Genomic DNA, 18,504 nt, shown 5'->3' with positions numbered 1-18,504 from the left:
AAGGCCTGAGTCTCCCAGGGGGATTGTGGGGTCTGGGTGAGACTGGAGTGTTGTGACATAGATTGCTGAATAACAATCTTTTTTCTTTTTGTTCTGAATAATTGTGGTTGGAAAACATTATTCAAATTACTAAGCCATTTAGTAGAATGTTTTTGGTAAAAAAAATAAAAAATAAAAGATGTTAGTTAAAAATGCCCTAAGTAAAACTTTTCTGTGCTGAAACTCCAAGTTGTACCTCTATCCTGTAGAGGAAACATCAAATATTTGTTTTGCTGTGGCTTCATATCATAAACTGTAAAAACTAAGGCCTCACCGAGCCATTATCTAGTCCATTTTCCACCTGATGGCACATTTTTAATGTTAGGCTTTTAAATCATTCTATGAAATGATTAGCTGTTATAACACTTGCAGTTTCTTACCTTTACAATTACAGTTTGATTAAATGGATAACCAAATGTAGATGTGGTTATTCATTATCTTTATGTTGTATCTCGGTCAAACAGCCAGCTATTCCTACTCCAGCCCCTAGGAAACCAGCTCAGGTCCATCCTTGGCTGAGACTCGCTGAGGAGGACTAAGGCGAGGCGCTGCCCCTGCCCGGCTCCACTGACACCGCGGTCCTCGCCGGCCCAGTCCAATGACTTCTTTGTGTTCAGCCTGCGCATCCCACAGCCTTTGGTGCGGGAGAGGCATTTCCTGCTTCCTGGAAATTGCTCTTCCCTGGCTCCCTGTGACACTTTCTTCTGTGTGTCCATCCCCCTTATGGGCTCCTTTTTGTTTCCTGCCCGTTTTAACTATTGGGCTCCCTCTGTTTACACCCTTTACTCGTGACCAGCACTCTCTGCCCAAGGTCTGCTTCGCGCACGTGCTGAAGTCCACAGCTTTCCCTTCGACCTGGACATCCTCCTGAGCACGCCGATGCTATTTACTGGAGCTCTTTCCGTCTGAGGATGCCCCAGAAGCACCTGTTGCCAATACCAAGTTTGTCACCACCACAAACTTGGGCAGAGAGATTAACGCAGCAACTCAGTACAGTTACCCGCTGCTCCCCGAGCTGGCAACCTCGGCCTCATATTCTGATACTCCCTCCCTGTTAAGTCTGACTTTGCCTCTGATGGGTTTCTGCACCTGGCTCCTCCCCCCAGCCCTGGCTCGGGGCTTCTGTAGTAGAATGAGATGGGGCCCCCTCTCTGTGCCTGCTCTCCTTGCCTGTGCCACCTCCATCAAATCCCTCATATTATTGAAGCTATTTTTTAAAGATATGCACTTAATTATGTCTTTTAACTAAAGAAACACATCCCATGGGTTGCCTTGATATACATGAGTGTGGTGGTTCCCAGAGTGCGGTCGCCAGACCACCTGCAGCAACAGCAGGAGACCAGTTGGAAAGGGCTCCAACCCAGACCTACTGATTAAGTCACTGTTGGGGGTGCCCAGGAATCCATGGCCTAGCAAATCCTCAAGGTGATTCTGATGCACTCTATGGTTTAAGAACCTACTATGGTTTCTAAAGCCTGACTGTGCATTAGAATCACCAGTGGAACTTAAACACACACACACACACACACACACACACACACACACACACACACACAAACTCAGGCCTCAGACCAATTAAACCAGAAACATCAAGTGCCTGGCCTGGCATCAGTATATAGCTTTCTAAAAGCTCCCCAGGGAATTCTGATACATAGGAAAGTTAGTGAACAACTTAATCGGTAAAATTCACTTTTTTAGCGGAATCTGAAGCATACTTTCTCAGACTTGAATGCACATGGGAATCACCTGTGAAGCTTCACAAATGACTGATGCCTGCCCCCCACCGCACCCCATTCTGATTTCATTGGACGGGAGTGTTACTTGGCCATTGGGTTTTGTTTTATGTTCCCTAGACTATTATGTTATAATGTGAAGGGTTTTGTTTTATGTTCCCTAGACTATTATGTTATAATGTGAAGCCAAAATTAAGAATCACCATCCTAAAGCTCAAATTCTGAAACTATAGTGTGCCTAAGAATCACCTGGAGTATTTGATAAAAATAGAGACCTTAGGGTTCCACCCAGGTGATGACTCACCTGGAATACTGCCCTAAAGGTTATTTCCAAGGGGTCCTCAGACTTTTCTAGTTTGAGTTTTGGGTTTTTTTTTTTTTTAAGAGAGAAAGAGTGGGAAGGATGGAGGTAGAGAGAGGGGGTGGGGGAAAGAGGTTGGTTGCACATGCCCCTATCAGGGCCGGGGATCGAACCTGCAATCCTGGTATGTGCCCTTGACCAGGAATCCAGCCTGTGACCCTTTGGTATGTGGGCCAGTGTTCCAACTACTGAGCAACACTGGCTAGCGTTCTAATCTGTTCTTTACCCTCTATGCTCTCCACAAATCACTGCCCTGCCCTAATTGCATCAAATTAGTTCCTTAAATATTTGGAGAAAATGTGGATTATTCAAGCCAATAAGCGGTCTTGAGTCAATCGATTAGCAATTTGGAAAAAAAGTAGACTGCTATTTTACTGCTTACACCCAAATAGTTTCACGTAGTTAAAAAAAACTTAATTAAGAAAAGAACCCATAAAAGTACTATAAAAATACGGTTGCTTTTAAAAAATAATTTGAAAGTAAAGAAACACAATAAAGGAAGACCACCAGGAGGCTCAGAAATGTTATAATTTCTTCTTACAAAACTATCAAAATTATGGACAATATGAATGTCCCTATATACAAAAATGCTAAAAAAAAAAAAGTGGAAAGAGCAAAATTCAGACAATTTTCTAACTGTTGGCCAGAGTTTCTATATCAGAATACCTTTATCTTCCATATTCTTTATGTTTCAAAGCTCCAATTATACCTAATTTTTTATTCAGAGAGCCTTAAAGACCCTGTCTTGCTTTTTGAGAGAGTAATTACAACTTTTTTACACTGCCTGAATACACCCCGACATCTCTGAAGGGTTCAACACATTGTAATTAATAACTGTAGCTCCTTAAGGTAGTAATTCTCTAAAGGTTGATATTTGCACATACCGAATCTCAGAGAAGCTTGTTCTCAGGGTTGAAACAAGCTTCCTTCACCCCATCCATCAATTACTTAGGATCCTGCGCTAAAAATATCATGGACACAGGTATAGAACTAAATAGAATAAGTCCTCAAATGGACAGGTCCCTGTCATGATTGAGGGCAAGTCATATTTTCTGCAATGAGGAATGACTAGAATAGTTAGAGGGATCTCATGTTTGCTTCTAATAATCACTTGTTAAATTGAAACCCCATGCTCTGATTTTAACTGTCATAATAATTTTAAATGTTTTACTATTACATGGACCAAGTAATAGGCATTCTGCCTATGAAAAAAAAATGAAAGCACGAGATGTGCAGTTTTAAATCCAATGTCTCACTCATTTATTCTTAGGTATTGAACAAAAGGAACACTGGGTGTTTCAACTGAATAATCAAATGATTAAAGTTGGTACTAAACCTGTAAAGAAGATTTTGATTTATGGATGCTTTCTTTCCCATGTTTTTCTTTTATAGAGACTTTTACTCTTAACCCAAGAACATGGGAATGATATACAATTTAGGTTGAGGATGTACCTGTTTTAGAGGAAGGGAGAGATTGTGGAGGTGATGAGTTTAGAGGAGAGGAGCTCTGTGGGTTGGGTAGGGTACCTGTAACAACTTACTTGATTAAGCTAAGAGCACACCCGTGGGCAGGTGGCCGTGTTTTCAGAGTGTCGACATGGTAGGCAGGTATTTGTTTGGGTTGACAGGGGAGGGATCTCAGGTCTTAGTCCTGTTTTGAGAAAACTTGGAAGTCAGAGAGCAGTGACTGTGTGAAAGGGGCATTGAACTAGTTAGTATATCCGAGACAAGGAAGAGGAAAATTGGCTTATAGAAGAAAATAGGAAAGTAGGAGGGGAAATCCAAGACTTCTTAGTTAAGAGCTCTAAAGGGCAAGTGGAAGTGTTGGAATAGGTTTGCAGTGTACCAGGAAATCCTAGGGCCATGGCTGTCCACCCTGGCTGCATTTTAGAACCACCTCATTTAAAAGAGGGTGCAGTAGGGCCTGGCCATCAGCATTTTTAAAGCTTCCCTAGTGATTCTCCTATGCACCCCAGATTGGGAACTGTTTATTTAGCCAAGGAAATGGAAGAGGGAAGTAAGGCAAAAACATTAGAGGAGAAAGACCATGGATTTTCAAGATCTGTATGGTTTATGGAAGCTGAAAGTCAGAATTCAGACTTGTTAGATACCTGGCACCTTACATATTATTTTATTATGAAGCTGTAGAGTTGAGTGTCTTTTATTTTTATAAATCTGAACATACTAGTATTTCTGGAGTTAGAAACTGAAAAAAAAATGATTAACAATTTAAAAGAAAAAATACTTACACATTCTTGCTTCTTTCAGATAGAATTCCTCTACAGCAGAGGCCAGCGGAACATTTAGCGTGTGTTAAATGAGACTGCTTTACATTTACTATTCACTTTTTAACTAAGAGCAGCTGAAAGGAAGAGGCTTACAATAGAGAATACATTCAGATTACATTCTATGCAGGTTATATGGACGTGCAATTCACTTACATACTTCCCCTTTGACTAGAAATTACTCAGCAATTGAAGCAAACACTCTGAGGAGAACCGATTTCCTGGTAGCATCCATCCCTCTTCTAGGTAAAAAGGGAAATTCTTTGTATCTAATTATGGTAAAGAATTGAAATCCCTTCATGCAAGACAGAAAAATATAACATTCATACCCCAGGTTATATTCTTTACCTCAATCTTTTATCCAGTTTGGAGACTAATTAACTATCTCAGGCTAATAGACTGCATTGAGTTTCATAAAATTGCATGGAACTACTGTTACAGTGGCTGTGGTCTCGCATCACCTTCCTTGACCTTACAGCTGCTACTCGGTAACTTTAAGCAAAGGCTAAAATTAATCTCCTCCCTATTGCTGGGAAGATGAATTACTCTAGATGGGAAGAAAACATACAACTAAAAATCAGCTTTCCTCATCACTCCTGACATTCGCCAGTCTTTACCCGGGATCACCTTGAGATGTGACACCAATTCAGAGTAATAAGGAAAGGTCAACGGAAAGCTCACACCGTCTCAAGAACCCATTATAACGCATCTCCAAGGGATTCGAGTCAATGCCATAGCATTTCAAATACAGGACACAAATTCCAGGGGAACGGCTTCATGAAATGAAGACAACAGGCATCGGTGAGAGCTGTATGACATAGAAATTGACCTGTTTGGGGAACTCTCTCTCACTCCCTACATCTTCTCCCCCCTGCAACTTCATCACCATTCCTTAGAAAGTTTACATGCACAATTGTTAAGAGTCTGTTACAACACAGTGCACTGAGAGTATTTTAGTAAGTAGTTTCGATACACTAAGGGCTTCTGTTTAAGAAAGTTTCTTTTTCACATGAATTAGGATCCAGAATTGGTTTCATACAATGAGCCTAGAATTGATGATGTACAGATCTGCATCTTATCAGTAGATTTTTAGTTTTTTGGGTCCTGTTTACCTATTTAATCTGTTCTACCAGGTAGTTCAAACCTCTGTGCATAAATAGAACTTAACACATAATTATTAAATCAGAAAAAAAATCATATGTTTCTAGTTTACTACATAACAGGGCTAGGTTAGGCACTGAGAAATCAAAATATACTTTTTGTTTGTCTACCCATATAACCAGAATTTCTCCCTCACCAGCATTTAGAATTACAAATTAGTGAGAGGAAGATAAAAATAGAATATAGTGCACATGTCATTATATTTCGTTTAGTTTTACCAATGGTGACAGGAGACAGAGAGATTGAAATGATCTGTACCCAAACTTTAGTATTTAGCCCAGGGGTGGGCAAACTTTTTGACTCGAGGGCCACAATGGGTTCTTAAACTGGACCGGAGGGCCGGAACAAAAGCATGGATGGAGTGTTTGTTTGAACTAATATAAATTCAAAGTAAACATCATTACATAAAAGGGTAGGGTCTTTTTTTTTTCAATAGTTTTATTCATTTCAAACGGGCTGGATCCGGCCCATGGGCCGTAGTTTGCCCACGGCTGATTTAGCCTATAGAATTGTCCTTCTCTGCAAACCTCTTCCAAGCACCATTGGCTGGTTTGAGCATCTGAAACCAGTTAGGACTGTTAACTCTGTCAGACACTAAATAACGTGTGCTGGAAAACTGTTCCATGCTCTCAAGTACAATTAAAAAAACTATAACCATTTGTAAGTGTTTAATTAAGTAATATAAGTGTTACATATGAGAACTAGAACCGAATGTGACGTTTTTATACATAATTGCACATAGTGTGAACTATGAGTACATTTTAGTATATTCGAAATTATTTGTGACGGTGCCTCCATTAAATAAAAGACTAAAGCCTACCCAGGTATTCAAGTTTTGCTCTTAATTCTCTCTCACACTCCCAAGCCCTGTCCTCCCTCATTCTTCCCCATCTCAGTTAATTCACTATCTACCTCTTTGCTTAGTCCTCAAAACCAAAGAGGTTCTGAGATCCTGGAAATTAAGAAAGCTTTGGTTCATTGTGTGTGATCCCCTCTACTTGAAAACCCAGGCAGATAAGCCTGCTTCTCTTCCTTGGCCTGCTGTGGACACTTCACAGCTTACCAGGGACAGTTCCACTGAAGGCCAGTCAAGGTTTTCCTGTGTCCACTTAGATTCTGAGCAGCTGTCCAGGTTTAATGAATATCCTGCCATGACATCTGGAGAGGAGCCAGTTTCTGAGACAGCTGTCTAAGTGAAAGGAAGATTTCTAACCTCTTGCATCAGCCGGGTCTGGGAGGCAAACTTCTCAGGAGACTTGAACTGTTGTTTCTGAAAGTTCGTTCAGCCCGAGGTTCCCCCATAACTGGCATTCCTCCTGTGAGAAGATCCGCGGTTGGATGCGTGAAGTTAGGTCTGCAGGTTTTTAAGCAGTGCCACTTGCAGAAAACCTCCAACACTCATTGTTAAGGTTTAAAACATCGCAAGTCATTTAGGCAGATCAGTCAACAATAACAACAAGGATTCAAGTGGGGGCTTCTCTTTGATCCTCTGGGAATTTCACATGGCAGTTATCATTAATTCTTGGATTCCCTCAGTCCTGATAGAAAAATCAAGGCAACCAAAAACGATCATTTTGCAAACAGACAGCTATTAAAAGCGCATTAATAATCTATAGTGGGTATAGCATATGCCTTTTAAAAAGATTTGCAGCCTGTTTCTCTGTGGTGAAGACACAGGACTTCTCCAGCCTAATTACAAAGCAATCAAACAATTTAATTAATCTGGAAATCACTTTCTTAACAATAACTGCCTCGAAAATGAGGCACCCTGTGCAGCGCCATTAGGTAAAGTACCATTTTGATATATGCTTGTTTATTAGCCTCGCTAGTTCCCCCTGGGGATCACAGAGTTAATTACCTACCCAGCCTCCTGACCACTGCTAAGGTGTTCTTCACCAGGTCAGAAACATCTGCAGCGGTACCAGCAGTCGGTAAAGTGTCCTAGCTCTCCAACATCCGAGAGGCAGCAAATCCCCGGGAGCAGCAGGATTTGAGTAATAAGCAAGTGCAGCACATATGGGCAGAGAATTAACTGGCACCAGTTTTCATTTGAAGGTCTCCCAGGTATTGCTCTGCAGATGGGGGGATGAATTTGGAAAGCCGTGCTGTGAGGAGTGAAGGTCATGTATAGGACTTTGGTTTCGATCCTTCTTGCCTTCTCACCCCGGGGAAGCTCTGTGCTTGTCCACAGCAGTCTGGCCCTCACCTCTGAGATAGGAATATACAAGGTGTGCTTTATAATTTGATCTGTTCTAAATTAGCGGTTATTTTGATCACTATATAACTAAATAGTGTCCCTGAGACTTCAAAGACTGAGTCGATAACAGAAATCAATGTTTATTTTAAGTAAGAACAAAAGACTTCAAAGATTGACTTCTACCTACCTGATCTGCTAACCTTGTAATTTCTCCCAAAGGAAATGTGAGGAATGTTTTTGGTAATAAAAGACAAAAATCTGCACAATACTCATCTGCCATTTTCTTCTGTGACCCGCCCACCCCACTTCTCTCAAAATTCTCTGTCAATGGGATAGCCATTCTCCCAATCTACCCACATTGGAAACAAGGGTCATTTGTAGTCTGTGACCTTTTTCATCACTTATTCTAGCTTATCACCAATTATACTTGGTTTGCTCACCTAACAGTTTTTCTATTGTCTTTCCATGCCTTAGCCGAGCTCCTCCTCAGCCATTCCCTGCCCCCCCACCCAGCGCAGTCACGCCAGGTTAAAGTCTCTAGCATCTCTCTCTTGCCTCCATACATCTCCTGAGGCTTCCCACTAGCTAGTACCAGTACATGTAGTTGACAGTTCCCTGCTTCCAGGGAGCCTGTCTCTCCTGCATCTGGGTTGTTTCTGTCCCCTTCCTGAGTCCTTCTATTTCGTCTCTTACCTCCAGCTTGCTGAGCTGCACTCAAATTAAGCTAGTCTCTTGACCTTAAGGAGTTGCCAGGTATTCTGTTCACAACACCCTCATTTTCTCTAATAGCTCACTACACTTAAGAGCCTTTGAAATAATGTGTGTGTGTGTGTGTGTGTGTGTGTGTGTGTGTGTGTGAATTTCAGTTTAGTTTTTCAATCTGACATGAAACAAGAAGAAAGACCTATGAATAGTAAGACAGTACAGAAGGCTGTGTAGTTTTGCGGTTGAAGGGGTGGGAATTTGGGTTAGGTTTTACGGCTGTGTAGGAGTTCATGAGAAGAAAATGAGGAACATGTTCAATGAATAGGCCTAGAAAGACAGCACAAGATGGAAAGGCAGAACCTGAAGGTCTTTCTTTCTTTTTTTTTTAAAGCAGATTTAAGTTAACTTGCCTCTGTATTTCTATCTCTGCCCATTCATTCTCAGAGTATGGGTCACTGTGTATTATAAAATGTTACAAGGCTTCCTAGGGACCACTCATTAAACTTTCTAAAAGTGAAAAGGGTTTTAAGCTAATTCCTTGTTTTTCCCTTCTTCCGACTCTTAAATATATTCACTAAGCACTCTGTAGTTAGTGTAGTTGATCTCAGATAATCTCCAGATGCAGTGCTCTCTTTACAAAGAACACAGGGCTGGGAACTGGTGACAAGTTCCGTTGGCCTTATTATTTGTTCTGAGTGAATAGGCTCGCAGGGATTGTTCTGAAAGCGCCTTGGCTTCCAACAATCGTTTTGTTTCTCCTAATAATTTACTGGCAGTGTGCTCTATATGGGGTGTGAGCAAAGTGAACATTTTTTCCCGAGTGGAAAACAAAATTTACATGAAGATTTCTGGCAGTAGATTGGTTTCTCTTTAAAAAAAATTTTTTTCTAGCCACCCTGAAATTATTGAGACCTTTTAAGGAATATGAAGAGTGATGTACCACCTAAGTAGGGGAGGGGGCGAGGGGAACAAAGGCTGTTGAGAGAAGTTGAAAGCACTTTATTTAGCCATGTAGATAAATGGACAGAAATAGTCCTGGGTTGCTGAATGGCAAAAACAGAATCCATTCTCCAGGGGCCCAAGGAACAGCAGATGCAAAGGCAGATACATTTGATTGCGGAGGGGGAAAATGCTTCTCCACTCTCTACCCACAAAGAAACGGGCTTTCCCGAGCTTCCCCGTTAATGGCCCTGATTGTGCTATCTGTCATAAAGTTAATGGCATCTGTTGAAGGCATCGCTGTGAAATTTGCAACCTCGGAGTTAATTGAAAAATTTCAGTAGCGGTGTAGCCAATCCAAAACTCCTCAAGGTAACAGTAAACTTACCCTCCTTAATGTGTTGGTCTATTCTTTTGGCACAGAGGTAATAAATTGTTTACCTCTACGGCAACGAGGTACTGACTTTAACGTGCAATCTTGTATTCCTTACACCTAATTACAATTGTCACTTTGATTGCAAAACCAGTAATGTGGCAACTGGCTTGCTGTTAAGGATTAAAAATACCTTCCTGATTATTTTCCCTGTTTCCAGAATGTACAGGATTCCTTTGCAGCCTTTCCTCACCTCCTTATTGAAACCAGCCTCAGTCCCATCGGGTCCTCAGATAATGCTGCCAATCTAATTAAACATGCGGAGGGGAGCAGGGTGGTCTGGAGTGTCCTCGGCTTCCCCACACCAGCTGCCTGCCAAGCTTTCTGAGTGATCAGCAGCCGGCTGCGTGTTCTCACGGCCCCCACGGAGCTGTCCTCCTTAGAGTGAGCCGTCCGTCTGTGCTCTGTCCCCCCAGAAGGTCTTGGGGAGGCCCCCTGTCAGCCTGTGTGTGATTGTGGCTTTTAAAGCCTGCCTGGTCAGTTACCGCCCAGCTGCTTAGGGGCAGAGGGCTCTGTTGAAGAAAGTCTTGATAAGGGCGAATCCTACTGGGCCACTTTGGCCGTGCTGAGATCGACCTGGGCTATTTGAGACATAGGCCTAGACTGCAGTATTTATGACTAGTTCTAACATATCCATCCACCTTTAAAATATATACTAGGGAATATGAGGATTTATTTTCCAGAACTCAGACCTTTATTCTGTTTACTACAAATTAAAGCCAATAAGGTTCCCTCTCTAAAGTAGAAAGCCCATCCCACCCGGACCCCTTGAAGCAGAAGCTTCCGTATCCATCCTGCTGTTTGAAATGCTAGCACATCTGGGAGGGTGGAAGCCCAAACATTCGTGTGTCCGTTATACTGTAGGACTGGAATATTTAGGTTATTAAACATGTGGAGGGCTGCTGGTTGGTGATACAGGGGAATGAGGTGATTCATATACCTTGTACACTGGGAATGCTGTGCTGAAACTCTGTCCCTCCCCCCAGATTTCTGCTGCACGTAAAACTAAAGCATTTTGCAAAAGTGGACAGAAACTTAACTACTAAAGAGAAGAAGATTCCGGATGTGGATAATGATACAAAAACAAGACCATGTTGTAAACTTTGTCCTTCTTTCTCTCTGCAGGCAATAGCCCTCAAGATAGCCCAAGAAATTTCTCCCCCAGTGCCTCAGCCCATTTTTCATTTGCACGGAGGTAAGGACTTCTTGTGAGTTGAATAACAAAATGTTATGTAGGGAACCACACTCCCACTCCCCTCAACGTTCCCCTGAACCCCCTGCACCCTTGCCTTCTGCCTTGTGAGGTCCTGCTTGTTACAAACCATAGGACCTTCTCTGAACTCCCCTGGCCAAAGATAGCATTGGCTATCGCAGAACTTTGCTATGACTCTTGCTTTAACCGTTTTAGAGATGATTTCTGCCTTGTGTTAGAGTTCTCTCTATCTCTCGGTCCTTCACTCGATGGTGGGCTCCCACCGATAACAGGAAATGACCATTTCCATCTTTTCCCCCATGCTTAGTACATGACTTATACATGCTTAATGCTCAACAGATTTTTAGTGAATTTTCTGAGCTTACAGTATCAGGACTTGATTCATCTATGTGTCCTGGGGCAATATTTTATTGTTGTTGTTGTTTTTGAAATGCACTTTTTAAAAAATAAAAATGACTTTTGGGGGGGGTCACAAGGTATCAACTCTAAGATGTCCCTTGACTTGAGATGATCAAGCCATCATTTGATCGATCCCCCTGAGATAAAGCCATGCAGGTGCCATAAGAAGGTTTATGTTTTCTATTGTAGTTAGAATTGGGCACCAATATCAAGGATATCTGCCTCATATCTGGGTCATTGAATCAAGAGCAGTGTTGCCCTCCAAGGACAGCGGGGCATATAATCTCATATAGAAACTTTTCAGGGCCAGATCTTCTATTACGATTTTGCCAAGTGAGAGGGGTCTGCCCAGCCACCTTTCCTGTATCTGTCCACGGAATTAGCGTACTCTACCCTGTCAGATTCAAACCTCCACCTTCCTGGCCCGATCGTCCCTCTCACATACGTACCCTGTCCTTCCCTGCCCAGAAATGACACACAGAAAACAAAATGCTCTTTCACTGAGGCCTCTGAATATTCAGGATAAACTCAGTTGATGGTCTGAATGTCCTAGATATTTGCTGAATTTTCCTCAGAGATCTAGCTATACGTTGAAGTGGATTAAAGTAGCACTAAAAGACACATAGTAAGTTAAAAAAAATATATAGATTTGTTTTAATACTTGTTACTGACTGGCAAAACTGCAGTGTCCTCACTGCCATTTGTCAGCATGTAGTGCATTTTATATTCCTGAATCCAGAGGAAAGGGTCTGTTTGCAGTATTTTCAGACTTCTCTGTAAGTAAGATTCCCTTGTAAACATTCCCCCCCAACCCCCCGCCCCCACTGTGTGTTTAAATGTTCATGTGTGAGGTCTCGGCCCTCTACCATGAGGAGGACACGGAGGAATTAAGACATGACCTCCCAGAACTTCCTGAGACCCATACCCTGATGTCCTCTAGTTCTAGCTTTTCTTCTTTGAGCTCGTTGTTTTAAGCACTGTAAAGAAAATGGGGAAATGAACTGGTCCCACAAGGCCTGCATTTGCCCAGTGACTATTAATTCATGGCGGTGATACTCTTATCAATGAAAACAAAAAAAACTTTTAAAAATTGACAAACAGGAACCCACCATAGTCTTTAAAACACACACATCTCTCTCTCTTTCTTCTTAAAGAGAATGCATTTAATTATTTTAAGTAATAAGAAAAATGCAATCTCATTACAGCGTGCATTTAAACATGACAGAAATCATAGCCTCTTAATCCTGCCAGATTTATGAAAATGAAGAGAATCTAATAATTAAGTGGGTGACTGGAAGACAGATGAATCTGGTTTCTTAGCTATTAAAAAAATACACAAACCCCCAGGCATGCTAATTTTTTTTACAAATAAACCATAAACCGTGACAGAAGATTATCATGGGAGACCTCTAGTTCATTTTGCATGAATTTCCAGATGGAACTCTCTCCACACTCTTCAGAAAGTATTAATTTAGACAGGATATGAGTGATCATCTTTTTAAACTTTTATTCAAGTAAATAGAACCCGTGTTTGCTGTGAAAACTCCATTTGGCGTATTTTTATTTACCTAGGGTCTGTCTCTTGCATTTTAAAGCTCAGTTTCATTTAGAAAACATGGAAATTCCTCTCTGGGTCCTCCATTGGCTTCCATTCGGTATAAATTTCTGAGCCTAAAAAGTAATGCCGTTCCGAGACTTCCACATTTTATTATTTTGTGTATTTGGTCCAACAGAGGAGAGATTGCCCTGTTTTTCAACTTACTCTTGGGTGTAGGGATGAAGATCAGATGATTAATCGTTTCTGATCTTAAACCATGTGATAAATAATACTCCCCTTGTAGACAGCCTCTGTAATGTCATAGTTTAATTTCAGACTCAAAAATATGATGGACACACTTTCCAAATTATCTTATACATATTTGAGGGTAAATTCATCTAGTTAATTTTTTTTAATATCAAGTTAAAACAAAAGGATGAAAATAAGCATTGTAATATAGTTGATTTTGTCCAAAGCAAGGAAACACATTTTTACTTTGCTAACTACAGTACTGCTAACTACAGTCCATCTGATCATGGAATTACTTAACATTTTTTCCTTGATGGGAAGAATAACATTGTTCTGCCTTTCCCAGAAGTTGTGGAGATTTGTTCTTTATAAATTGCTTTCACTCTCGGGCTTATAAGCCCTGAATAAAGCCATGTGTGTCTCCTACTTGCCTTGTTATTATTTACCAGGTTAAATATCAGGATATATTTCCACAGGCAAATGACTGGAACAGACTTGCCTGCTGAGTTCAGATTAAAAGGCACTTGTTGAGCGCCAGTGGGCAGAGCAACCTACTAGTTATGTTCAGAATTCTTTCTGGAGTGAACTTTAGTTGGTTACATTACATTATCTTAGTCCAATTTCAGCTAGAATATAACATGCATCACCCAGGTGACTATACCAATTAAACAAAGAAATCTGCTTCCTTTTCTTACAGTTATAGCAGCCAGGTTGATATGAGAACTTTTCATTCTTTCTTTGTTGTTCACCATAGTAATCTAAATTTTTGTGAGTGGTGTTGAGATGTTTTGTGGGGTTTTTTTTGCCCATCTCTTTATATCCCGTGTTCCCATCAGATGTTTTCCCCATCTTACTTTTTCATTTAGCAGAACACTGAGATTTCCACCCACAAAGAAAAAGCTTTTTTTCCAAAAAGCCTTGTTGTTTTGGCAAGAATATCATCTTGTCTTCAGATAACATTTTATTGGTAGCTACTGCAAAGAAAAGACAACATTGTTAGTGGGATCCAAATTGCACTTTTGAGATAGCTTTCTTGAAGAAAGGGGCATTCTCTCTGAAGTACTATATATAGCATCTATAGTAACTTCTGATGTGCGGTTGTCATGGTAATAAAAATGCAATGGTCCTGTGTGTTCCATTTGAGTAAATAGACACGGACAACTTAGGGAACTTTATGAGACATAAATTATTTCTGGTCCGTGGATGCACAAGGTCCCAAGCACATTTTTGTTTAAACGTCTTTCTGGTTGTGTGTTTTCTGGAATAAGCAAATGTGATTTATGCTTCAGAACTAATAAGAACATGACTCCTCTTGGAATTGTTCATTCATCTGAAATAAGTTCACCGATACCTGAGGGAAAGGAGAGTTAATGAATCACAAAACAAAATCATGGTGGGGGAAATTCTGTCCCTTACTCTTTCCAGAGACTAGTTTATGATAATTGCTATTAAATGTACTGAATAATCCTTTTAAAATCATAGCCTTTTCTTGCTTTTAAAAATTAGAGGTGTTTAAACTATAAAGTACAAGCATTGGTTTTTAAGTCTGTCATAAGTAGCCAAAGAAAACAGGACCGCCTGGGTCCTTTTATTTGACAGTTGGATATCTTTAGAAACATGTTGCTATAATTGTCTTCTTAAGTCTTGAACATTTTCAATGGTTTAAAAATACTTTGAAAGAATATCTGACTTAATTCTCCCCTGGTATATTTCCCTGAATTCTCCCCCTCATTCTTCTCTCTGGTATATTTACAAACATCTTATTTTGCTTCTTTCTCTTAAAACATTCTTGATTCAATTGTACTCCAATCATGGTCCCAGAAATGACAGGTAAATGTTACTGAAATCTTCACATTGTAGTCCCGTTGTGATTTGTCCGCTTGGAACTCTCCATTTCATCTTTGTGGACCATTTGCATTTCTCGGAGGCAGCACCCATGGTAGCCTGGCATTACATTTTCCCTTGAACGTAATTTAGGCTGAACTGTCCGGTTTTTTTTACATGAACATCTAATTGTGACATTTCTCAAATTCAAGTCCAATGCTGTTAAATTCCCTGACTTCAACTTAATGGTGAATATGTCTGATAAACGTGGTCCACTCTCATCTCTCATGTAGTAAATTAATATAATCATCAATTATAAAAAGTCTGTATTTGACACTCCATCTGAGGATGCAGTGTAGCTCTTTATAGAGTAATTTTTTCCTGTTTCCTCCTCACTAATAAAGCAATGACTCTGGAAGGTCAGAGAGTTCAGAAAATTTGCTTTCTGGTGTCTCCTCGCCTTAACAACAGTATTGTCTCCACTACTTTATTAACTCATCTGAGATCCTTGTAATGACACTAATTCATTCAACCCAGAGAGCTACCCGTCCCATCACCATTTGGAAGTAAAACTACTCTCTTTAAGACTCCTGGCAGCTTTGGCTCTACGACTGGGGCGGACAACTCCACTCTTTGCATTCAGTTTCGTCCCTAGCACACCATTTTTATTCTACCCCCGCTGTTGGATAGAGCAGGCTGCATACTCATAAACTCTGCAAGAGGCTTTAGCTGAAACACTTTCTAAAGCCAGGTCATGTCAGAATGGAATCACTCTTAAGAGATTCTGGGCATAAGGTCGGACACTTTCTTAGTGCCAGAGTCATTTGCCACTTAAGGCTTGAGCCAGCCATGAGCCTGCTGATCCTTCCTAACCCCAGGCAGGGTGAGTAGGACCGTTCCCTGGGAAACAATAAGCGGAGCTGTCTTTAGGATGTAAGGAAAGTCCCCACCTGCTTGCAGCACGCGGAATCCAGTCCCTTCCAGATCACGGCCCCCGTTATCAGTTTCTAGATTAGAGTGTTTTCCTCCTCCCTTTCTGTTTTTATTCGTGTGAATCTGCTGAGTCTGACCATTGTAATTATCCCACGTATTCATTTTGTCAAAGTGTGTTAGTGAGAGATCAATAATATGGATCCACCCATTCACTTTCTCCTCGTTTGGGCATATTGATTCAGTTTAAATAAAAGTCAATATCCTCACTGACCATGTTTGTGTCATTTGTTTGACTGAAAGTACTTGGTTTCCCTGGGATTCCCAGGTCACGGCACTGCACTGTTGGCCTAAACTAATCTCATATTCTCAACAGGACTGATGGACGCCGCTGGTCCCTGGCTTCTCTCCCCTCCTCTGGCTATGGGACAAACACGCCCAGCTCCACCGTCTCTGTAAGTGTCTGACGTTCCCCTCTCCCTCACCATCTACAGCTCTTACGCTGGCCATGTTTTCTCTGGGTGTTTCCGGGTTGGGAGGAGAGGATAAATGCTGTATGTCTGTCACTCTGAATACGTTATGTATCAACTGATGAGCTAACAAACATAAAAAGGACATCCTTTTTGCAGCAAGCTTTATTTTATGCTGTGGTGCACCAGGATCACAAGTTTGAAGATGAGGAGCTTTCCTTTTCATACCATTTGTAGTTTGGGGTGGAAAACACAATCTCGTTTTATTGCTTTGGTTCCACACCAGTGATAGTAATACTAACAATGGCATTTGATGGCTTGGGTCTTGTTTTCTTGTGGGGCTTAGATGCAGACTATTTGTATGTTTGGGGTGTTTTTTGTTTTGTTTGTTTTTCTTCTTCAAAGAAAAAAAAATGGCCAGCCTTAAATTTATCTGTGCCTTCTGGATAAGAACTTCCTTTTAAGGAGAGATTAAAAGAACCTCCTAGTAACTTAAGATAAAGAAGAGACCATGAAAAAGGATGGAGGAAGGAGGATGTTCTCTTGCTCCAAGGGCAATAGTATTTCAACAAGAGCCCTAATAATGCCTGGCAACGACTCGGCAGGTCAGATAGGTGCTTTCTCAGTTTAAATTAGTGATGCTGTGGGATCTCTGTCTCTGCAGAGCCTTAGCTGCTGGTCATTTATGAAGACATGGTGTGTTGTATGCGTTCAGGGAATACCCATGGGGTGGTCTGAACGCTCTGTCCCAGCCAGGAGTGCCACCTGGTGACTTTAGAACCGCTTTTGATTCATTTCCATTTTGTCAAAATTTGTGGTTTATTGAGGAGGGCTGTCCATCCACTTTTTTTTTTTTTTCACAGACCTAAGTACCATGCTAGGCATTATAAAGTCAGCCACTTAATAACACTTAAATTGAAAAAAAACTACAATTAAATTTATAAAATCTAACTGGTATCATTACTATCTTATATGTTTCTGAATTCCAGATGCAAAATATGTGGGCTTTTGGAGCCCCTTTAAAAGTGACTTATTAAAATCTGTTGGATTATTTTTATCATTTCCTTATAGCATTTTATTGAGGGGAAGTCATTTATTTTCCTATCCATTGTTCCATTTTGTTGTGGTATATGAGTTTATTGTCCATTTAGGTCATGTTTGTGAAACATCTTGACAACCTTGAGTAGTTTCAATGGCACATCCTTCTCACAGCAGAAAAGGATGCTTGAAACTCCTAAATGGCTCCAGTGGATAAAGAGGTCACTAAATGACAGTGAAGTCACCCTCGGTTAATGTGTCAGTAACTGTCATTGGTTATTGACTCATTTTTAGATGTTGAAAACATGGAGAACCACAGTGTGAAAATAAATGCCAAAATTTATTGACCAAAAAGAACAAAAGTGGAATTTTCTAAATTGTAAGTGCTCTTCTTCCCTAGACCCTTGGGCCTCTCCAATCAGAACCCAGTCACCAATAAACAGAATGCTTGGATCTTTGCTGCCTTTCCCATACATATTCTCATTTAATCCTCCCCATGCCCTAAATGTATATCATGTCTTTTAACTCCACATCATTTTTTATTTCAACTATATTGCCTTGTTTTGCCCTTCAGTCAAATCTACACTAATAAAAGAGAAACATGGTAATTACTGTCACTCCGCTACCCTTCCCATTGGCTAATCCCCCTGTCACTCACAGAGTAGGGCCGAGATATGCAAATTAACTGGCAGCCAAGATGGCGGCCGGCAGCCAGGCAGCTGATGCGAACAGGGAGGCTTGCTTGCTTCAGTGAAGGAGAACTCCAACGTTCCCCGCCTGACTTGGCGGCCTCTCAGGGGCAACTCTCAGCAACTATGTTGCAAATAAAGAAGCTAATAAAAACCCAGAAACCTGCTTTACTCAGGGGAGCTTCAGCCAGCCGGACCACAACATTGTATCAAATACAGACAGTAAACAAAGGCCAGAAACCTGTTTTCAGCAGCCGAGGCCTCAGAGCTAAGGCTGGCCCAGAATAAAAAAACAAAACAAA

The 18,504-nt window shown here is 41.0% G+C and overlaps 1 protein-coding gene across 1 annotated transcript in view; it reads left to right on the top strand.

The window, feature by feature from the left end:
* The window catches only part of MAST4 (microtubule associated serine/threonine kinase family member 4), a 383,523-nt gene that overhangs the window by 293,177 nt on the left and 71,842 nt on the right, over nt 1-18,504 (top strand). The window contains 2 exon segments of the mRNA XM_015563109.1: nt 10,979-11,048; nt 16,382-16,460. Of these exon segments, the coding sequence (XP_015418595.1) occupies nt 10,979-11,048; nt 16,382-16,460 (149 nt within the window).

This window comes from Myotis davidii, unplaced genomic scaffold, assembly GCF_000327345.1.
Source record: "Myotis davidii unplaced genomic scaffold, ASM32734v1 scaffold135, whole genome shotgun sequence".
NCBI classification, from domain to species: domain Eukaryota; kingdom Metazoa; phylum Chordata; class Mammalia; order Chiroptera; family Vespertilionidae; genus Myotis; species Myotis davidii.
Note: the sequence above shows the minus strand (reverse complement) of the source record. Positions and strands in the feature narration are given on the sequence as shown.